The following is a 23,366-nucleotide window of genomic DNA, read 5'->3' as shown; positions in this document are numbered from 1 at the left end:
CCACCCTGTTTGCCAGTATAACAGAACGGGGATTCAGAAACCTAAAAATCTAAAATATATACATATACATACATACACACACAAACACACACACCCCCCTAGGTAGGTAGGAGTGTATAAATGTGAGGACAGTGAAGCTGGCAGGAAGAAGAGAAAATGGAGGCCTCAAATAAACACCGCCGTCTTCTCGTGCCAAGACAGGCCAGCTGTGGCTTGGGTGCGAATCCAGATTCCACCCGAGGCCGACTCGGGTTAAAATAGATGCCAGTGTGGCCCAACAGAGAGGCTTCAGAAGATGGAGAGAGGGGAGGACGCAGAGGTGCTTTGGCCAGGCCCACAATCTTATTTTATGTTTTATGGGGTTTTTTTTGCATGCTCCGAGGGGCTTTGAGGGGGCCGGAGAAGAGAAGAACCAGGGGTGTCAGTTTGCCCTGTGGAACTCCCCCCCCTCCCACAAGAGGGGCAGGTAGTCCTCAATTTATCACCACGATTGGGTCCAGAACATCTGTTGCTAAGCAAACTTGCCTTTAATTTAACCCAATTTCTCCCCCGGGAGGGTTGTTAAGCAAGTTGTTAAGGGAATTGCACACTTGCTAACGGTCGTAAGTGCGAGGAGCCAACCAGAAATCAACTTTTTTCCAGGCCCTGTTGTAAATCGAGGATTACCTTTGTGCAGGTTTCCCCTGCAGAGAAAGCGAAGGAAACAAGATGCAGAGACGCGGATAATTTTGCTCGTGACCCCCAGGCTCACGAACGCAAGTGCAAAAAAATAATAATTAGGGACAAAATCAAGGGTCTCTCAAGCTGCCTTCCTAAGTTCTCTCTCTCTCTCTCTCTCTCTCACACACACACACACACACACACACACACCTCTTTGCACCCCTGGAGCCAAGAAAAACCGCACAACAAGCTGTGTTTCTAGAAAAAAAAATCTAACAGATTTATTTATTCTGAACGTGAAAACAGAGCGAGTTGCTAATTCAGCAGATTGTCAGGTTTGAGGACAAGTCGGACCAGGTTTTCAATCTCTGGTTAATGCAGGGTCAACAGACCCTTCCCCAGGACGCCGTCGTTCCCCCTCCCCTTATTTATTTTTTCTTTTCTACTTCCTCCTGCAAAGAAAGGGCTTTAATTCTGGGCGAGGGTTTGATTGACACAAACCCCCCTACCTAAAAAAAAAAAAAAAGGTCTAGGCTTCTCATTCTTCCGTAGGACGTTGCCACAGATACGTCTGGATTGAGTCGGCCGTAGCGATGGTCTCAATGTGGCCCACCCCGGGATCCGAGATCCCAAAAGGTATATCCTTGGGGGATCTGCAAAGGAAGAGGGATCACCGTGAGAAGGAACGGGGGGGGGGGAGGGGGGAGAGAGAGGTCTGGATACTCTGGGCGAATCCTCAGACGCAAAGAGGAAGTTTTTGGAGAAACATAATCTGAGCTGGGTGGTTTCCTTGTAGACCTTTCAACACCCAAACTAGGTGACATCATCAGGGTTAGGCACCAGAATTGATGATGTTATCTAGTTGGGTCATGAAACGTCTGCAAGGAAACCACCCAGCTCAGAAAGCACCAAGGATCCCAAAGTTTTTCTTTCTTTCTTTCTTTCTTTCTTTCTTTCTTTCTTTCTTTCTTTCTTTCTTTCTTTCTTTCTTTCTTTCTTTCTTTCTTTCTTTCTTTCTTTCTTTCTTTCTTTCTTTTTCTTTTCTTTCTTTTTTCCCTTTCTTTCTTTCTTTCTTTTTTCTCTTCCTTTCTTTTTCTTTCCTTTTTCTTCTTTCTCTTTCCTTGTTTTTTTCCTTCCTTCCTTCCTTCCTTCCTTCCTTCCTTCCTTCCTTCCTTATTGCTCTTCCTTCCTTTTCTTTCTCTTTCTTTTCCTTCCTTCTTGCCCTTTCTTTCTTTCTTTCTTTCTTTCTTTCTTTCTTTCTTTCTTTCTTTCTTCTTTCTTTCCCTTCCTTTCTTTTTCCTTCCTTGTTTTTTATTTTCCTTCCTTCCTCCCTTATTGCTCTTCCTTCCTTCTTTCTTTTTTCTTTTTCTTTTTCTTTCTTTTCCTTCCTTCCTTCCTTTCTTTTTCTTTCTTTCATCTTTCTCTCTTCCTTCCTTTTTTCCATCCTTCATCCTCCTCCTCCTCCTCCCTCCTAGCACTGATGATGTTGCCTAGTTGGATAATGAAATATCTCTAAAAAACAAACAAGCTCAAACAGCACCAAGGATCCCACAATCCTTTTCTCTCCTCCTCCTCCTCCTCCTCCTCCTCCTCCTCCTCCTCCTCCTCATCCTCCTCCCCCCTTCTAGCACTGATGATGTTGCCTAGTTGGGTCATGAAACTTCCACAAGAAAACCACCCAGCTCGGAGAGCACCCAGGACCCCTCATTTCCACCCTCATTTCCACTCCTTCATCTTGGCTGCCTCCAGTTTTGGGGGTACGGCTTCCACCACAAAGGGCCCCCGCAGGGATGGCACCTCGGCCGTTCCCTGCCCCTCACCGGTTCAAGACCACCACGGCTGCCGAGCCATCCGGGCGGAGGAAGGCAGAAAATTCCAAGCTACACGATCTGCTTTTCTGGATTTCGATGCGCTGAGTCCCCTCCGGGAGGAATTTGCTAGACAAGGAAAAAGGCACAGAAGTGAGCATGGCCAAAAGGTAAGGTGCGGAAATAGCAAAATAGCGACAAAAGTAGAGCAATATACAGTAAACAATAACAAAAGTATAGAAAAATAGAAATACAGAAGTATGTAAATACAGAGAAATAGACGTACAGAAATAAAAAAGATGGAGTATATAGAAGCATAGAAATATACAAATAGAAATACAGAAGTATAGAAATACAGAGAAATAGACACACAGAAATAGAGAAGTAAAGAAATAAAAATATGGAGTATATAGAAGTATAGAAATAGAAATATAGTATATAAATACAGAGAAATAGAAGTACAGAGAGAAGTAAAGAAATAAAAAATATGGAGTGTATAGAAGCATAGAAATATACAAATAGAAATACAGAAGTATAGAAATACAGAGAAATAGACACACAGAAATACAGAAGTAAAGAAATAAAAATATGGAGTATATAGAAGTATAGAAATAGAAATATAGTATATAAATACAGAGAAATAGAAGTACAGAGAGAAGTAAAGAAATAAAAAATATGGAGTATATAGAAGTATAGAAATATACAAATAGAAATACAGAAGTATAGAAATACAGAGAAATAGACACACAGAAATACAGAAGTAAAGAAATAAAAATATGGAGTATATAGAAGTATGGAAATATACAAATAGAAATATAGAAGTATAGAAATAAAGTAAAAAAAAACATGGAGTGTATAGAAGCATAGAAGTATAGAAATAGAAATATAGTATATAAATACAGAGAAATAGACGTACAGAGAGAAGTAAAGAAATAAAAAATATGGAGTGTATAGAAGCATAGAAATATACAAATAGAAATACAGAAGTATAGAAATACTCCAGAAGATGGTAGAGGACAGGAAGGCCTGGAGGAACGTTGTCCACAGGGTCGCGACGGGTCGGACACGACTTCACAACTAACAACAACAACAATAGAAATACAGAGAAATAGACGTACAGAAATAGAAAAGCAGAGGGCTGGACTAGATGACCTCCACGATCCCCTCCAGCTCTATCCTCTTCTAAAGTAGGATTCTAAAAGCGAAGAAATGGAGGAACAGAGAGTGTACAGAAGAGGAGAATTACACAGATAGAAATGCAGGAACGGTAACTTCCAAGCGTAATCTGAGTTCACCTGAAGTGCGCCATGTGGTAGAACATCGGCTGCTTGTAAAAGATGTCCTTCTCCTTGTCCACTATCACCGGGCTGTCCACGTAATTCTTACTCCAGTTGGGCCCCCCCTCCATGTCCAAAACGAGGTTCCAGTCTGTCCAGCCGGTGACGTAATTGTTGAGATTCTGCAACGGGGAGGAAGGAGAAAACGGCATCGTCTCTCCGCCCTCCACTTTATCCCAGCCGCCCCAGACTGTGATGAAAGTTTCTCCCCCCCCGTCTCATACCGTCAAGATGCTGTGGCTGTACTTGCTGCCGCGGTCCCAGCCGCCCAGCACCACGCGGGGCTCCCAAAAATACGAGCCCGTGGATGCCTCGGTGGAGATCAGATAATAGTTGGGGAAGAGGTGATGGGTGATGGACAGCGTCAGGTCAATGGGGGCCAGAAAATCCAGGTACCAGTGGATGCCGATCCCGTTGATGTATTGGGTAGCCTTGGGGTCTTTCAGAACCTGGAGAAAGGATCGGGCCGAAGGGTTATTTTTTCTGGCGGCGCACGATAGGCAGTGTCATGGTTCCGATGAATGAGACCATTCAAACAAGTTGCAGGCATATTATTTATCTAAAAAGCCTTTGTAATTAAACGAAACATTGGCGCTCGTGGAGGGATGCCAGAATCTGAAACCACCTCCCCGCCAAACCCATCGTAACACACACACAATCCCCCCCCTTATCTACACGTCGTAAATCACATTATCCAATTAGTTTTACAGATGAGGTCCCACTTCCCATTCTGTACGCGGGCTTTTCTAATCTTCTCAAAATAGCCGTTAGAAAATTCCCTCCCTCCAAGATTCAAAGTGAAGCAGAGGCTGGCTCTTATATTGTCAGGCAGATTACAACCCCTTGTGTGTGGGGGGGAAGGTTAGGGGGTAGGGAGGGGGCTAGCAAGAAACTCCAGGGTCTGTGGTGATGTTTATGGGAAAGAAAGCTAAGAAGGCACAGCTGAAGGCAGAATTAACACTCTTAAGTTGAGGTCTGCCTGTATGTGAAAAGTTTGGCGCGCCGGAAACCGAAAGCATTTTTTTTTAAACCTTTCAAAAATGGCCAGCTGAATTCAGACGGCGCAAGGTTGCCAACTTACCACTTCGGCCCAGTAAGGGAGCATCACTCTCTGATCGTCCAAAATTATCAGCTCGATGCCCTTGTAGCTGCTGTTGGCTAAAGCCGGGCCCAAATCCTCGGCAATAAAATCTCGCTGGTGCTCCGGGGAGAATCCGAGGCATTGGAACGGATAGAAGATAATGTCGCCGGCCGTGGGCTCATTGCCGGCAGTTATAGCCCAGAAAGTCAAATTATACTTGGCATATTCATCCAGGAATCTGGGTGAGGAAGATAAAAGGGGGGGGAGTTTAATTGGCTGGATCCAGTACTTGAGGGGCTGCCCCAAAGAAGAGGGGAGGGTTCAGCCTCTCTTCCAAAGCACCTGAAGGCAGGACAAGAAGCCACGGATGGAAACTGATCAAGGAGAGAAGCAAGCTAGAACTAAAGAGGATTTTCCTGACAGTGAGAACGATTAGCCAGTGGAACGGCTTGCCTCCAGAGGTTGTGGGTGCTCCAATATTGGAGGTTCTCAAGAAGAGATTGGATAGCCATTGGTGTGAAGTGGTAGTCTCCTGCTTGAGCAGGCGGTTGGACTAGAAGATCTCTAAGGTCCCTTCCAACTGTTCTTCTGCTATTCTTTTTCTTTCCTTCCTTCCTTCCTTCCTTCCTTCCTTCCTTCCTTCCTTCCTTCCTTCCTCCCTCCCTCCCTCCCTCCCTCCCTCCACCCTTCTCCATCACTGGAGGCTTTCAAGAAGAGCTTGGACAGCTATTTGTCTGAAGTGGCATAGAGTCTCCTGCTTGAGCAGGCAGAGGGTTGGACTAGATGACCTCCAAGGTCCCTCCCAACTCTGCTATGCTCTTCAAGCGTACTCCTTGGCTGCGCACCCGTCGCGGAGAACCGTCAGCCAGGATCTTCATCAGAGCGATGAAGCAAACTCACCTCGGTCCCGGCTAGAAATAGATGGGCAAAAAAAAATGGCAAAAGAGATTTGGGAGCCTGTTTGAGGCCTTGCTGGAATTTCGGAGGGCTGGACCGGAAGACGGGGTTACCTGATAAAATAGTTGGCCCAGGTCTTGTGGTATCTGTCGCCCGGTTGCCCCTTGAGGGTCCCCCGGCCGGTCATGGCACCGTTGGTTTTCATCCAGACGGGAGAGGTCCAGGGACTGGCGTAGAGGGACAGGGGCCGAGGAGCCACGGCTTGCGCTTGTTGCAGAATTGGGATCTAATGGGGGGGGCGAGACAAAGCATCCTTTCACCTGTGCACCAAGCTCAATTTTATTTAATCTCATTGCAATTCCAAATCCCCTGAGCCTCACTTCCTTCCCTCAGCTCCTAGGTGCTCTCCCGTTACACATTCAATTTAGCTCTTCCCATAAAAAGGAGAGGTTGAGACTCTGGAAAGAGTGCAGAGAAGAGCAACAAAGGTGATCAGAGGACTAGAGGCTAAAACATATATTTATTTTATTTTATTTATTTTATTACATTTATATACCGCCCTTTCCCCAATTCCAGCAACCATATAAAAAATGGTTGCTGGAATTGGGGATGTCTAGTTTAATGAAGAGAAGGACGGGGGGGGGGAGGCGGGGGAACAGGATAGCAGCGTTCCAGTATCTCAGGGGCTGCCCCAAAGAAGAGGCAGTCAAGCTATTCTCCAAAGCGCCTGAAGGCAGGACAAGAAGCAACAATGGATGAAAATCTCATCAACCTGAAACTAAGGAGAAACTTCCCGACAGTTAGAAATCTTAACCACTTCTGCAACAGTGTCTTTCTGGGAACGGATCCGGACTTGCGGCAGGGTGGGGGTGGGGGTGGGCTGTCCCCATATTCCTGTATTTCTGCCGATGGTTGAGGACCCACCTTCATTTTGATATCTTCATCTGTTAGGCTGAAGTTCTTCAGGTCGAAATCGTTCTCCACGTCCGCGTAGGTGTACAGCCTCACGGAAAAATCGCAGCTCGCCATGGGCACCCGGACCAAAGTGTACTCGATCCCTGTGTTCAAAAACGCAACAAAAGACTCGGCTGAATTCCACCTCCCCAGTCAAGCCAGACCCTGGGGGAGGGGGGGGACGATGGGAGCTGTAGTCCACACAGCAGAGGAGGGAATACAAAGGAAAGATGCATTTCAGCACCTTGGACAACGCCTCTAGACTTAGCCAATAAGGACTTGGTTTTCAGCAACCTCTTAGAAGTAGCCCTCCATTTACAACACTCTTCATTTAGCGACCGCTCAACATTACCACGGGACTGAAAAAAAGTGCATTATGGCTGGTCCTCAACCTACAACCCCTTTTCAGCATCCTGACAGTCGGGTGATCAATATTCAGGTACCTGGCAATCCCACGTTTATGACGGTCCCAACGCCTCGGGGGTCGTGTAATCTCCATTTGCATTCTTCCTGGCCAGCTTCCCACAAGCCAAGTCAATGGGGGTGGGGGGTGGGGAAGCCGGATTCGTTTAACGACCGTGTGATTTACTTAACAACTGCAGTGGTTTGCTCAAGAACCTGCCCCATAAAAAGTCGTAAGCTCACCTTGCTTGGCAATAGAGACAATGGTGGTCATAAGTCAAGGACCCCCCCAGTAAATTTTGTGTCTGTCTTAGCTTCGCTCTGACAAAAGGACCAGTTGTCTAACTGGGACAACCTACTGGGAATTCTCAGCCACGCCAAGAAACTCCCTTTCACTGCCGCTCGCCCACACAACGTGCTTAAATAACATTATTTAAGGTGGGATAATGGAAGGAATTACTGAATCAAAGGCGGGAATGGATAATAAAGGCGGGGAAGGAAGAGTTTTAAAACCCGGCTATTCTGTTTGATGTTACCCTGCGGGAAGACGGGCGGCCAACAATAAATAAATATAAGTCAGTCTATAAATGAATAAAATTTACCTTCGGTGGAGAAATAAGATTTGAGCAGATTCCTCTGAGTTTTGGGTGACAAATTCAGGATGTTAATAGCAGCTGAATCAGTGAGAGCCCCGCCAAAGCCCTTGATTTTTTGATATTTCTGGGATGTCTTCAGCGTCAGAACCAGATTTTCTAAGTGAAAGGAAGAAAAGACAGGGAGGAATTTTATTTTATTTTATTTTATTTTTTAAAAATCAGTTTTATACAGGACGGTGCTTCCCTATTGTCTTGCACGCCCACCTGGTTGTTAAATTTTTCTTCTGGCATTTGCATAACATGTTTAGCGTGTTTAGCTAAGTGATTCAGCTGCTGGGTTGGCACGAAACGGGTGATCCTTCACCCCAAATTCAGATCAGATTAAAACTAAACAAGCCTAGTGTTTTTGTGGAGGTGGCTAAAGAGTGGCTTTGGATATTGAGAGGGACGGCATCTAAGTTTAATACGTTAATAAATTAATAAACAGATTGCTGGGATTCTCTATATAGGGAATATGTATTCAATTTGTTTGGGATGAAAAGTTTTCCAAAGTGCCCAGAACTGGCCCAAAGTCATCCAGCTGGCCAGAGGCAGAACTAGAATTCCCAGTCTCCTAGTGATTGGCCCAAAGTCATCAAGCCAGCTTTCATGGCTAAGGCAGGACTACAACTCACTGTCTCCTAGTGATTGGCCCAAAGTCACTTAGACAGCTTTCATGGCTAAGGCAGGACTAGAATTCACAGTCTCCTGGTGATTCTCCCAAGGTCACCTAGTTGGCTTTCTCCTGGTTTCAAGCTTGGCACCTTAACCCCTAGACCAAATTGTCCCTCAGACCAGAATGAGGCATTGGGTCATCCAGGCCCACCTTGCAGGGTTCTTATGAGGACAAAAGGCAGCGAAAGCCTACTACATTTCACCTTGTCCTGGTTTTCTTGGGGTAAAAATGTACTTCTGGCCTCACCGTTCTCAGGAGGGTCATCCAGCAGCAGCCCCTCACTGCGTTCCACGCGGTGTCCGGCTTTGTTGCTTTCATACTTAACAAAAGATCCCAGGTCAGGGAGAATGACGGGCTCAAACGTGTCACAATAATCGGCCCCACATTCACACACCAAGGAGCCGTGCCCGAAATTTCTGGGAGAACACGGCCGTCCACCTGGGAAAAAGGAAAGGAAAGGAAGAAAGGAAGAAAGAAAGAAAGAAAGAAAGAAAGAAAGAAAGAAAGAAAGAAAGAAAGAAAGAAAGAAAGAAAGAAAGAAAGAAAGAAAGAAAGAAAGAAAGAAAATAAATTAATTTGGCTTGATAACAGTGACGAAACCAGTCTAATAGTTTCTTAGACATTTTCTTAGGCTTCTGTTTTTCTGACTAGCAGAACTAGAACTCACCATCTCCTGGCGATTGGCCCAAAGTCACCCAATCAGCTTTCATGCCTAAGGAGGGACTAGAACTCAGAATGTCCCAGTGATTGGCCCAAAACCACCCAACCAGCTTCCATGCCAAGACAGGACTTGAACACACCACCTCCTGGCTCCTAGACCTTCACCCTCCAGTCTAGACAGTGCTAATTTGTTATGTTTTCCCTGCATCCCCGGATGTTCTCTAGAAGACAGCTAGACTGCCTCTAAAGGTGGAGGCTCTCTTCCCGTTTACTGAAACTGCAAAACTGAAAGCTTTGGGGCACATTTTGCAAGTGAATTAATTGTGCAAAGCAAAACAACCCACAGGACTTGCCGGCACTTGCTGATTTTACACACTTACCTGTCGGGACACAACTCAGCTGCGGAAGCCACAAAGCCACAAAGAAAAATTGAAGAGCCAGACAAGACATGGCTGCGAACCCCAAGATTTGATAAAGGCCAGGTCCTTAAAATCAAAATAAAACAGAAAGCTGACACGCTGATTGATTTCATTTTATTTCCGGTGTGTGTGTGTGTGTGTGTGTGTGTGTGTGTGTGTGTGTGTGTGTGTGTGTGTTTTGCACAGCCACCCCTCTTAAACACCCTCCCTGCATCAAGAAATCCAGCCCCCACCCCACCGCCAATGTAAAAAATAAAATTGAACGATAACGTTGAAAGAAATAAAATTAAAATCCCATTGCATCTTTGCCTGGGACGCTGGTCTTATCTGCAGGGATGGTGTGTTTTAGGACCAAGCCAGACACACACACCCCACTCAAAAAAAAAACACAAAACCAGGCAGGTTTTGGGACCCTTTGGAGCTGTACAGCAGGCAAAAAGGCAGGAGAAATAAAATGAAGGACTTGGAGGAGGAAGAGAAGGAATTTAAGAGAAAAAATCTCCTTGCAAAGAGACAAGGTTTTCATAGATAATTTCAGGATATTTTTGAGAGTGTGTGTGTGTGTGTGGGTGTCTGGTGCCTTCAAGGTGTGTTGGACAAGCAGCCTGTCTTGTTGCTTACAAGGGCACTGGGGGAAAAAAAGGCTTGTGTCTATTTTTCACACTTACGACCCTTTACATCCTCAAAATTCAGACGCTTGGCAACTGACTCGTATTTTATGACGGTTGCAGGGTCCCCCTTTTGCGACCGTGTGATAAGCAAAGTCAATGGGGAAGCTAGATTTACTTAACAGCCGCGTTGCTAACTAAGCAACCGCAGTGGTTCACTGGAAAACTGTGGCAAATCAAGGTCGTACAATGGGGGAAAACTCACATCATGTCAGGAATGGGCTGAGGACTACCTGTAACCACACAAAACAGCCTGCAAACTGTCGGAAAGCCATTTTCCTGAACAGGCAGAAAGACCAGATTCAAAATAAGAGACTTGATGACCCCCAAATTAAAAAGCCAGCAGGCAAACTTCTCTTCTGCACTTTGGAGAGGAATTCAAGAGGCTAGCCCTCTTTGGGGGATGCTGAGTTACCGAAGAAAGCGCGCAGTCAAGCCAAATCCGCAGTTAAATCTAGTTTGATTTATTCAGGCTCAGCCAGAGTTTTCCAAACGGCTTTCAGCTCTCCCTGAAAAAAAAATAAAATCCAATCTGGACTCTTTTTACCTACCCTCCTGGGACAATAGCTTTCCCCTAAAGATGAAATAAGACGCTAGTCCTCATGATTCCATGCAAGAGAAGGATCGTTCGATCTCTGGATTCCCAGCAAGATGGACAGCTTCTCCAGCCCTCCTTAAAACATCAAATCTGATGTGTTAAGCCGGCAAAGAGCAAGTGTTCTTGCTCTTGTGATTCAAAGATTCTAGTCCTCATGGATCAAGGGAGAAAAAAAAGGGAAGCCCTGAATGCTCCTGGTTAAATTAAAGTATTCATTGCCCTGCAGAACATTGCCTGCTTAATTGAAGAAATTAAACCAGGTTCATGTCGGTTTAATAAAACGGGTTTTATTGGGGGGGCACCCCAAGAACCCCCAAATTAAAGGAAGCAAATCTACCACCAGCTGTGATGCCAAACCATTCAGACAACTGCAGAGAGCCCCAAAGCAGGGCAGGAAAAGAATCAAACCTCTCTTTGTCGCAGACAAAGGTAGACTGCTCCTGAATATGGAGGTTTCCCCAGATGCAGCTTCCCACTCTGGAAAGAAAAATGGGGAGAGGGAATTCGCGCGCACACACACACACACACACCTTTTCCTCCGGCACTCACCTCTCTCTCCCCAGCTCCGAAAATGGGTCCTCTGTCCAGGAGAGCATCCAAAGCTGATCTCTCGAGTCTTCACACTGCAGGAAACATCTGTCGTAAGATCTCAGCTGGCTAGTTCAGCAGGAAAATCTGCTTTTTTCCTTCAGGGATGAATGCTTGATTTCTCTGGGAATCGGCGGCTGGATTTTGCAAGAGGACCCACCCAGGGTGGAGAGCCAAATAATCCATCCAGACTCTCCAGAAAGAGACGCTGATGCTCAGTTGGAGGTTTTATGCAAAACCATCTCCCATGAACTGCATCGGTTTGCAATTCAAAGCAGATAAAATCTGTGGGAAGGAAGGAGTGGGGCGGGGGGGGGAATCGGGATTGTTCTGGGCTGCTTTCGGATCCAGATTGTTGGGGGCAATAAGCAGACTTTGTAATAATGCCGCTTGGGGGTGTGTGTGAAAGCCCTAATAAGCAGGCATATACATAGAATGAAGGCTATTGCTAAGCACATTGGTTTGTGCTTAAAATTGTAAGCCGCCCTGAGTCTTCGGAGAAGGGCGGGATATAAATGGTATTAAATAAAATAAAATAAAATAAAAATAAAAAGTACGGTTCTAGTCCCTCTGGTGGGGAATGAGAGAAGGGGAGCCGAAGAGTGGTGGGGGGAATTCTCTCGGAGGCCTTTTATTTTAAAAATAAAAGCTAAAATTTGCAGATCTCGTCTGGCAGATGATTAGAATAGAATAGAATAGAATAGAATAGAATAGAATAGAATAGAATAGAATAGAATAGAATAGAATAGAATAGAAGAGTAGAGTAGAGTAATAGAATAGAATAGAATAGAATAGAATAGAATAGAATAGAATAGAATAGAATAGAATAGAATAGAATAGAATAGAATAGAATAGAAGAGTAGAGTAGAGTAATAGAATAGAATAGAATAGAATAGAATAGAATAGAATAGAATAGAATAGAATAGAATAGAATAGAAGAGTAGAGTAGAGTAATAGAATAGAATAGAATAGAATAGAATAGAATAGAATAGAATAGAATAGAATAGAATAGAATAGAATAGAATAGAATAGAATAGAATAGAATAGAATAGGAGTAGAGTAATAGAATAGAATAGAATAGAATAGAATAGAATAGAAAAGAATAGAATAGAATAGAATAGAATAGAATAGAATAGAATAGAATAGAATAGAATAGAATAGAATAGAATAGAATAGAATAGAATAACAGAGTTGAAAGGGACCTTGGAGGTCTTCTAGTCCAGCCCAATGCTAAAGCAGGCGAACCTATCCCATCTCAGACAAGTGACTGTCCAGTCTCTTCTTAAAAACCTCCAGTGATTTGACTTTGACAGCTAAAGCATGACTTCGAAACCTTACGAAATCGTTCTGCAGGGCTTGTGTGTCTTTTGCGATTGTTCCTACCGATGCAAAAAAAAAATTCAGCTACGTTTGCTTTATTCCTTTAATTGCATCGCGTCTGCTAAATTTAATTGCCTTCCCCTAAATGTAACCAGTAGTTACGTTCGGCTGTACAGCTAAGACTTACAACCATTTCTTTAGCGGCGCTTTGAAGTTAAAATGGCGCTTGAAAAAAAAAAGGGACTGACAACCGGGTCCTCTCGGTCACGACCGTCGTGGCATGTGACCAGTTCAAAAGTAATTACGATGGTTGCAGCATTTGGCAATTTAGGATTTGTGGGCTTCAACTCCCAGAATCCCCCAGTCAGCAGACTGGCAAGTTGCCAAATGGCTAAGAATTCTGGGAGTTGAAGTTCACCCACCTTTAAAATCCTCAAATTTGGAAAATGTTGTTCTAGAAGAATTCAGAGTACAATAACCTTCCTAGCAATCTGGAAAACTCTGGGATTAAATAAATAAATAAATAAATAAATAAATAAATAAATAAATAAATCACCCATGTGTTTGTTAATTAGGGCAGCCATTTTGAAGTAGCCCTTTCAAAAGATTAAAAAAAAGTAAAAATCTAATCTCATAACTGAGTGGTTGAAAGCTCATCTAAGAGGTTGGCAGAAAACTCCTATAAAATTATTATTATTAATAATAATGCTGTTAATTATGGCAACAGTCAAATATAATGAGTCAACCTTGAGCCTGGTGGGACTCGAACCTGCACTAATTGCAGGCAGCCGGTGTTACTTAAGGAGGCATTAGCCCACTGCTCCACCAAGTGGGTAACTTAATCAGGAATCAGAGATCGTACATAGCCCAGCCAATTTGCCTGTGGGGATAAGGATGCTTTGTTAAGGAGTGACACATTTTATACCTAATCTCTTATGGACTAGCCACCTTTTGAAATTCTGTTGATTCTTGAGACTGCAGCACCCCCTGGAGGCCAAAGCATATAGCAATTAGGTTATCTTTTGGTGCCTTTAAATCCGTCCTGACTGTGTTGCAGTTGTTAAATGACGTGATTTCTGACCGTGACTTATTTTTATGATCTCTTTGCCAGGATTGTTAAGTCAATCCCTGCCGTTGCTAAGTGGATCATGCCATCATTAAATGAATCGGGCTTCCCCCGTTGACTTTGCTCGTTGGAAGCCGGCTTGCAAAGGGTGATCACAGGACCGTGGGACGCCGCAAACATCATAAACGCACACTGGCTGCCAATTGTGAGGATACAGGGATGGTTATAAGTGCTCAAAAATCACATTATGGTACCATCATAGTTTTTACTGGCCGCTAAATGAATCCTCATAAGTTGAGGACTGATTGTATTGTCCCATAAGCTAAGTGTGGCCGATATAGAAATATCCAATCCCATCCCTACAACTTTTTTTTAAATTCCATTTATATCCCGCCCTTCTCCGAAGACTCAGGGCGGCTTACAGGCTTAGCAGTAGCCTTCATTCTATGTATATGCCAGCTTATTAGGGCTTTCACACACACCCCAAGCGGCATTATTACAAAGTCAGCTTAATTGCCCCCAACAATCTGGGTCCTCATTTTACCTACCTCGGAAGGATGGAAGGCTGAGTCAACCTTGAGCCTGGTGGGACTCGAACCTGCACTAATTGCAGGCAGCTGGTGTTACTCAAGGAGGCATTAGCCCACTGCTCCACCAATGCTTTTTTTTCTGAACTGGCTTTTACAGAGCCAGGAGAGAGGTTATCTGAATTCATATTTGATGCTCAATAAATTAAGGCCGAGACATAGGGGGAGTAGGAAAAAGTTGTAAGCAGGGCTTTTTTTGTCATAGAACGCTCAGAACAGAGTTCCGGCACCTTTTTGGGATGGAACCCTGTAGGGTAGGCAAGGCGGGTTGTATGACATGTGTGAGTTCTGGCACCTTTTTCTTTTACAAAATAAGCACTGGTTGTAAGGATAGGAAGTTGTTCAATCCCAGTCTGATTGGTTCCAGATCAAGGATCTCTGGGGACCTTACACTTCATTCCAGGAAGGAGGGTGCATGTGTGAATGCAGACTGCAGACTTCACATTAGTCCAAGGTGTCCCGTTTCAGGCCTTAAAACTACACAAACACACAGTAGCTAGGCCAGGAAAGTCATTTACTCAAGGTTGAGCAGATAGCAGCAGACTAGGAAATAGCAATCAACACATTAAAGCTTTCCAAAGTACATTCGCTTTCAATAAAAGTGCGCAAGAAGAGTATTCAAAATTCAGTCCGAAGTTCAGAGAGCCAAATCAGATTTGTCAGGCAGTCCAAAGGTCAGGATATTTCTGGAATCACAAACGGAAACGCACAAATGACATGCTAGAGAACAGGAAACCAAATGAGGAATACGGTTAAATCATATTTATCAATCTTTCTTTTAATTAAGACAGCTACTCCCTTCCTTGGCAAGGAGCCTCACTCAGCATCGTCGCTCTGCTCACTACTCTACCGTCCAAGTGATTGGAGGCTGAGCATCATCATTAGACTACTCCAGCTGTTGTGATTGTGACTGCGTTGTATCAACCAAGTCTGGTTTAGCTGGAGCGGCTTCTTCAATGTGTGAGTTGTAAGCTGTGATATAAGGTCTCTTCTCTGCAAGGCCTGCCGTTCCTGAGCAAGAGGCAAATTCCCTTCCCCATCTCCGGACCTCAAGGGTGCCTCCTCCACAGGTAGGTTTGGATGGAGTAACCTCTCGCCCGGTCTTTAAGGTGACCCACCTGATTGTCCGAGATAGTAAAAGGAATATCGAAAAACCAGCTGAAAATAAAAGAGGAGAAATTCTAGTCAAGGGGGACGTGAAAGATTTCTACTTTCAGACTTGCAAAATTCTGTTAATGTAGCCTTACAATAAAGTACAGACTTAGAACGATTCATTTAATGATCCGTTCAAAGTTACAACGGCGCTGAAAAAAAAGTGACTTAGGACCGTTTTTCAGACTTACAGCCTTTGCAGCATAAACACGTGATCAGGCGATCAAAATTCAGATACTGGCCAACTGGTCCATCTTTATAACCTTGGCTGTGTTCCCAGGATCATGTGATCCCCTTTGACGACCTTCGGACAAGCAAAGTCGATGGGGAAGGAAACCCTATGCCATTTCAGACAAATGGCTGTCCAGTCTCTTCCTAAAGACTTCCAGTGTGGGAGCATTCACCGCTTCTGGAGGCAGGTGGTTCCACTGGTTAATTGTTCTGTCAGGAAGTTTCTCCTTAGCTCTAGGTTGCTAATCTCCTTGACTAATTTCCATCCCTTGCTTCTTGTCCTGCCCTCAGGAGCTTTGGAGAATAGCTTGACTCCCTCTTCTTTGGGGCCGCCCCTGAGATATTGCAACACTGCTATCATGTCAGTATTTCTTCCTCTGTCTGTTACGCAGCTGTGGGCTGCTCCATCTCTTATCTAATTGTTCTCCCTTTTTTCCATCTCCCTAAACTTCACACCAGGGACCTTATCTAGCCCACAACATTCCCAATTTGGGGTCCATTTCCTCCTGCACTTACTCGTTCAGCACCACGACCACCGCAACGCCATCGGGCCGCAGGAAAGCTGAGGTCTTCAACTGACAGAGGTGAAGCAAACAGTTGGAGGTGAATCCAACTCGCATGGAGCCTTCAGGAATGAATTTGCTGGGCAGAAGAGAGAAGACGTTAGCCGATACCACTGGACAGAGGTCAGTACTGTACCTTAATCCAATTCCACAAACTATTAAACATAAAACTGTCTGCTTCCCTCCATCACTTCCTCGGCAGCCTGCGGAATTCCCTGCCACTGGATAAGCCCATTTTATAGCATCTTTATTACTCTTTTGCTCGTTCTCCTCTTCCTCAACCCCTTGCAAAACCATCTCGGTTGAGTTTACCTGAAATGTCCCAGGTGATAGAACATGGGCTGTTTGTAGAATTCATCCTTAAGGGGGTTCACAATGATGGGACTATCCACAGGGTTGTCCACCCAGTTGGGACCCCCTTCCATGTCGAGAGCCAAGTTCCAGTCAATCCACCCTGTGACGAAGTGGTTGAGATTCTGCAGAGACCAAAGCGTGGGCGGCTTTACCGGTTGCACTACAGCCCCACAACCCTTCCCTTTGCATGGCAGGGGGAAAAGAAAGACATTTCTGGGTTGAGCAAAATCTGAAAGAGACCACAGTCTGTCTTGGAGTCAACGGAAAACTAGAGAGGGAAAGTTCTCTAAAGATCAAAATTTGCCTGCAGAGGTTGTGGGTGCTCCAACACTGGAGGTTTTCAAGAAAAGATTGGACAATTATTTGTCTGAAAGTGGATAGTGCTTCCTGCTTGAGCAGGGGGTTGGACTAGAAGACCTCTAAGGTCCCTTCCAATTATTCTCTTATCATCAAGCCCAACGTGGTCTAAGGCAGAGTTTTGGTTAACTGACTCAGCTTCCCAAAGGCACTATCTTGGTGAGGGGTGAGGGGTGACATGATAGCAGTGTTCCAATATCTCAGGGGCTGCCCCAAAGAAGAGGGAGCCAAGCTATTCTCCAAAGCACCTGAAGGCAGGACAAGAAGCAACGGATGAAAACTAGTCAAGGAGAGAAGCAACCTGGAACTAAGGAGAAACTTCCTGACAGTGAGAACAATTAACCAGTGGAACAACCTGCCTCCAGAAGCAGTGAATGCTCCGACACTGGAAGTTTTAAAGAAGAGACTGGACAGCCATTTGTCTGAAATGGTATAGGGTTTCCTGCCTGAGCACATGACCTCCAAGGTCCCTTCCTTCTTCTTCTTCTTCTTCTTCTTCTTCTTCTTCTTCTTCTTCTTCTTCTTCTTCTTCTTCTTCTTCTTCTTCTTCTTCTTCTTCTTCTTCTTCTTCTTCTTCTTCTTATTATTATTATTATTATTATTATTATTATTATTATTATTATTATTATTATTATTACCACATCCTTTGAAGGACAAGAAACTCTAAGACATGTGGATAAGTCACCTTGCCTCTCTTGTCATCAAAGAGATAAAACTTTTGGTCGTAAAAGGGGCTATCTTACCGTCAGGATATTCCTGCTGTAATAGGTGCCTCTCTCCCAACTTCCCAGGATGACCTTTGCATCCCAGTCGAGGTAACCATTGCAAGCTTCTGTGTAGAGCAGAAAGAAATTGGGGTAGAGGCGATGCGTAACGTCTAAAGTGGGTCCAGGTGGGGTGACGAAGTCCATGTACCAATGGATGCCAATTCCGGATACGAAGGCCGCGGCGGTACTATTGCCTATCACCTGACAGGCAACAAAGGGAGGGAAGGAGAGCGTCAATACGTTGTAGTATAGATCCGTCCTACAGTTTGAAGACCAGCTGAACCCTACCTGCTTGGCCCAGTTTGGCAAGTGACACCTCCCGTCATCAAGGATGAGGAGGTGAGTGTCTGTGTGGCGGCTGGCGGCAAGGGCAGGGCCCAAGTCCTTAATAATAAAGTCCCGTTGTTGTTGCGGTGAAAAATAATTGGTTGGAAAGTCTTCCCTACTTATGAAAAGGGCAGTGATTGGTTCATTCTGAGAGCTGAGTGCCCAGAACGTAATATTGTTTTCGGCGTACACGTCTAGGAACCTAAACCCAAGACACAGAAGGTTGCAATAATGTTAGTTTTAGCATTTGTCGGGAAAACAAAATATTTCACGCCCCGTGTATTTGGGAAGAAAACCCTATCTCCCAGCTCTCTAGCCGACCAAAAGGGGTGCGAAGACTTACGAAGGCAAAGGAGCCTCAAATTTCTCTTGTGAAGTTAGACATTAGTTCGGTGAGTTTTGCCCCATTATACGACCTCTGTTACTGCAGTTGATAAGTCAGTAACCCAGTTGTGAAGTGAATCGGTCTCCCCCATTGACTGTGCTTGTCAGAAGGTTGGAAAAGGGGATCATGTGACCTCCCAGGACACTGGAACATGCCAGTTGCCAAGGCTGAATTTTGATGACGTGACCATGAGGATGGTTTGGCTCCCAGAATTCCCTAGCCAGAATCTGGCTGGAAAATTCTGGGAGTTGAAATTTGCTCATCTTAAAGTTGCCATGTTTGAAAAATCTCACAGAATTCCCCAGACAGATGCTGGCTAGGGAATTCTGGGACTTGTTATCCATCCTTCTTAAAGTTGCCATGTTTGGGGGGAAAAACCCCCAAACAAACTGGACTATATCATCCAGAATTCCCCAGACAGATGCTGGCTAGGGAATTCCGGGATTTGTTATCCATCCTTAAAGTTGCCAAGTTGGAAAAAACTGAACTATATCTCCCAGAATCCCACAGCCAGACACTGGCTAGGGACTTCTGGGAGTTGCAGCCCACCCTTCTTAAAGTTGCCAAGATTGAGACATATTGCTCTGGAGGATGGGAGCAAGGATTGTAATAAATAAATCGATGAAAATGCAATAGGATCAGCTTGGAAATATCCCACTATTACTCAGGAGCAGGGTGGGAGACAGAGATGGAACGATGCTTCTCCGTGCATATTGTCCCACTGATTTCTTAATCTTTATCTACAGGGATTTTCAAGAACATTTGCCTGTGGGTGGGGCCAGATCGTGATTTCGGGTGGAGTTTGAGAAGGGGTGAAGAGACGTGGTGGCTCAGCGGGTTAGGATGCTGAGCTTGTCGATCAGAAGGTCGGCAGTTTGGCGGGTTGAATCCCGAGTGCCGCATAAGAGAGTGAGCGCCTGTTACTCGTCCCAGCTTCTGCCAACCTAGCAGTTCGAAAGCACGTAAAAACGCAAGTAGAAAAATAGGGACCACTACGGTGGGAAGGTAACAGCGTTCTGTGCGCCTTTGGCGTCTAGTCATGCCGGCCACATGGCCACGGAGACATCCTCGGAGAAGCGCTGGCTCTTTGGCTTTGAAACGGAGATGAGCACCGGCCCCTAGAGTTGGAAACAACTGGCACACATGTGCGGGGGAACCTTTACCTTTTACCTTGAGAAGGGGTGGAGCCAAGAAGTAGGTGGGGCTTGTATAGGGGAGGAGCCTGCTAAATTCAGAGTTTAAGAAAAAACTCCTAGGCAGGATGAGATGGAAAAAGTGTTATTACCTGATAAAGTAGTTTGCCAAGGTCTTGTGGTAGCGGTCACCTGGTTTTCCCTTTATCCTGGATTTGCCTAGAACCTTGTTGTTGACCCTTAGCCAGCCAGGACTGGTCCAAGGGCTGCAGACCAGGGAGAGGGGACTCTCGGCGTGTGCCATGATACGATGGAGCAATGGGATCTGTTGAGAGAGACCACAACTGTCTCCGGGGATGGCCTGATCAACGCTCAACAAGAGCGTTCACACGACCTCCTTGTGGGTTTATTGACGTTGACCGTGTTAAACCCAGAACTTTGCAGTCGAATTCTGACTGTTGCATTGTAGCAGTCGTGAAGTGGTTACTTTTTTTTGCGATGGTTGTTAGGCAGAAACAAGCCTGCAACACAACCTGGAACTCTCCAGTGGGTGGGTGTTAAGTCTCGCCAAACTCACCCTAAGTTCGGTGTCTTCGGGGGCCAGCTCAAAACACTTGAGTTCAAAGTCATCCACGCAGCGGTCAGCGTAACTGTACGGCCGCGTGGAAAAGTCGGAGCACCCCATGGGAAAACGGATCAAATTGTACTCCAGTCCTGCAGAAGTGGGGAGAGAAGGGAAGAAATTCTGGTCTTCCAGGATTCTAATTTTCAAAGTCAAAAAAAAAGAAGAAAAAAAAAGGATACAAGTCATACATCTACACAGAAAAAAAGAAAAGAAACGGACAGTGCCACCAGTCCCATCTCATCAAGGCGGTTCTTCGTCAGAAGTCATCTTATTCCTTCTCCCTCCCCTTGCTTTTTCCTTTCCTGCTATGCCTTTCAGTGGAGCCGTTGTCGTTATCTTTTCCTTGAATTGCTCCCTTCCCCAGGTAGGTTTCCATTCTTGAGTACTCCACGTATCAATCGAAGAAATTAGAAAAACAGAACCCAGCTTGTTATTGTTTTTTTTTCCCCTCAACGAATGTTGGTTCATAAAGTCAGTAAAACAAGGTTTAAAAACAAAATACTTTCTGGATTGTTCATGCCGTTCTGCTTTTAAACGCAGCCTAACCGGTTTTAATCCTTGCCTTAAGAAAGACAGAGCCTCAGGATGCTAGCTTTCCCTGAGCTGCTAGACTTCATCCAGCGGCTCATTCCCAATTTGCTCACCTTCTTCAGAGAAGTAAGACCGGAGCAGGTGGTTTTGGGCTGCATAAGACAAATTCAGGATGTTAATGGCCGCAGAGTCGGTGAGCGACCCGCCAAAGCCTTTGATGTATTGGTACTGAACGGAGGGATTGTAGGCGTAGAGGATCCCGGCTGAGATGAAAGAATGAACAGAATTACACAGAGTTGGGAGGGACCTTGTAGGTCATCTAGTCCAACCCCCTCCCCAGGTTTACCTGAAGCGCCTGGGCTGGCATCTATTTGCCCTTGGCTTCGCTCCAAGCGTTGGCCATCCCTGCTGGTTGTGTACTTGACAAAGCTGCCGACGTCGGGGAGGGAGACAGGCTCCACCGTGTCGCAATACGTTGCGTTGCAAACACACACCATCGCCTTTGAGCTGAGGAACTTAGGACTACAGGGTTGGCTTGCTAAAATCAAGCAAAAATGGAAAGAGAGAAAAAAAATGGGGGGATTTAGACCCCGGCACAACGGAGCCCCGCCCACTTCTGCTTCCGGCTCCACCCACAGGAGGCTTCCCAAAGGCTGACCTCTGGCCTGGACCATCCCTTGGAGGATGAGGCACAGCACCCCCAAAGCATCACGTGTCCGCATGGCACCCCTCAAACACCAGACTCCCAGTTTTAGAGAAATTTGCCTGCAGGGGAAGGGGGAAAAAAGGATGCATTTTTTTCTGGGCATCATTTGCAAAGCTGTTAATTGATTCACGCAAGACTCTTGCAGCCCAGATCTATGCAAGGCGTAGCTCCCACCACCTCGATGGCTCTGCTATAAGGCTGGAGTCCAACAGAGAGAAAACACGATTTTATCTGCCAGATGCTCAGCTTTTTCCCCCATTCTGCGATCCTGAAATCACTTTTTCCCCCATTCTGCGATCCTGAAGTCACTTTTCCCCCATTCTACTATCTTGAAATCACTTTTTCCCCCATTCTGCAATCCTGGAATCACTTTTTCCCAATTCTATGATCTTGAAATCACGTTTTCCCCCAGTCTACTCTCTTGAAATCACTTTTTCCCCCCATTCTTTACTTTACTTTACTTTTATTAAATTTGTATACCGCCCTTCTCCCGAAGGACTCAGTGGTCCTGAAATCACTTTTTCCCCCATTCTGCGATCCTGGAATCAGTTTTTCCCGCATTCTGCAGTCCTGAAATCACTTTTCCCCCATTCTACTATCTTGAAATCATTTTTCCCCCATTCTGCAATCCTGGAATCACTTTTTCCCAATTCTATGATCTTGAAATCACATTTTCCCCCAGTCTACTCTCTTGAAATCACTTTTTCTCCCATTCTGCGGTCCTGAAATCACTTTTATCCCCATTCTGCTATCCTGGAATCATTTCCTCCCTATTCTGTGATCCTGGAATCATTTTCCCCCATTCTGCAATCCTGGAATCAGTTTTTCCCCCATTCTGCGGTTCTGGAATCAATTTTTTCCCCATTCTGCAGTCCTGAAATCACTTCTTTCCCCATTCTGCGGTCCTGAAATCACTTTTCCCCCATTCTGCAATCCTGGAATCATTTCCTCCCTATTCTGCGATCCTGGAATCATTTTCCCCCATTCTGCGATCCTGGAATCATTTTCCCCCATTCTGCGATCCTGGAATCATTTTCCCCCATTCTGCAATCCTGAAATCATTTTTCCCCCATTCTAGGACCCTGAAATCACCACCCTGCCCTTACCTGGCACCACAACAAACACAGGATTGTACATTATTCCTACCTGTCAAACACTTTATTCCAGAGCTTGGAAAGCTGATGCTGGTTCCCAGGGAGAACAGAATAAGAATCAGGAGATCTCAGCTTCTGGCTCAACTTCTGAATGCTGGGACGGATGCCAACAGCTCCGGCAGCAGAATTTTATGGCACTCATCTGATATGAGAACTGGAAGTCCTTACCAGCTTGGCCAGAAAAAAGCAATTAAGAAATTTCCTTTGACTGTCAATTTGTACCTGGATGAAACTGAAGGAAGCTAGTCTTTCAGGAAAGAAATGGCAAACAGAAGCAGTGTCAGAAATTCCGGCGGAATGAAGCAGCAGAGAAGGATGTGAGATTGCCCAAAAGTTCTCCGGGCAGTTGTTCCTCATAAGACACCTCAAGTCAATTTTCTCCAGCAGGTTTAATGCTTCAAAGGGCTGAAAAAGAACAACCGTCTTCCTTAAAAGAGGATGAACACCTTCAAGATGACACTGGGTTCACATAGTTCTAATAAGTTTTGCAAATTGCTTGTTAAATATTAGGAACCTTTAAAACGACACGTTTTATAATACCTGGTGAGTTTTCTTCCATTCTTAGCAAAGGAAGTTTTAAATACAAGTTTAAATATTTTTTTTAAAGGCGCTTTTTCTTTTAGAATAAATAGAAAAAGGGTGCTTGGGGCATGTATTTTGGAAAGCTGTAAAGATGGGTTTGAAATAAGATTTTGAAATTAATTGTAAGAAATGTTCTAGGAAAG

General features: G+C 45.0%; 1 protein-coding gene across 1 annotated transcript; it reads right to left on the bottom strand.

Moving 5' to 3' along the window:
• Window positions 1-894: 894 nt before the first annotated feature.
• LOC308675107 (uncharacterized protein) lies at window positions 895-22,732 on the bottom strand. The gene is made up of 23 exons (XM_081340108.1): window positions 22,634-22,732; window positions 21,440-21,546; window positions 21,128-21,319; window positions 20,895-21,044; window positions 20,203-20,339; window positions 19,778-19,950; window positions 18,069-18,309; window positions 17,757-17,981; window positions 16,615-16,778; window positions 16,256-16,381; window positions 15,416-15,514; window positions 13,889-13,965; window positions 11,204-11,272; window positions 9,491-9,595; window positions 8,697-8,888; window positions 7,742-7,891; window positions 6,708-6,841; window positions 5,897-6,069; window positions 4,887-5,124; window positions 4,030-4,254; window positions 3,764-3,927; window positions 2,481-2,597; window positions 895-1,313 (listed from the first exon to the last, which is right to left on the bottom strand). The coding sequence occupies exons 2-23, from the start codon at window positions 21,501-21,503 to the stop codon at window positions 1,199-1,201; spliced, it is 3,330 nt and encodes a 1,109-aa protein (XP_081196234.1). The 5' UTR covers window positions 21,504-21,546; window positions 22,634-22,732; the 3' UTR covers window positions 895-1,198.
• Between the last annotated feature and the right edge of the window lie 634 nt (window positions 22,733-23,366).

The sequence above is a fragment of the Vipera berus genome, assembly GCF_964194415.1.
Source record: "Vipera berus genome assembly, chromosome: 16".
Classification (NCBI taxonomy): domain Eukaryota; kingdom Metazoa; phylum Chordata; class Lepidosauria; order Squamata; family Viperidae; genus Vipera; species Vipera berus.
The sequence above is the reverse complement of the archived record's forward strand: the minus strand, read 5'-3'. Positions and strand labels throughout refer to the sequence as shown.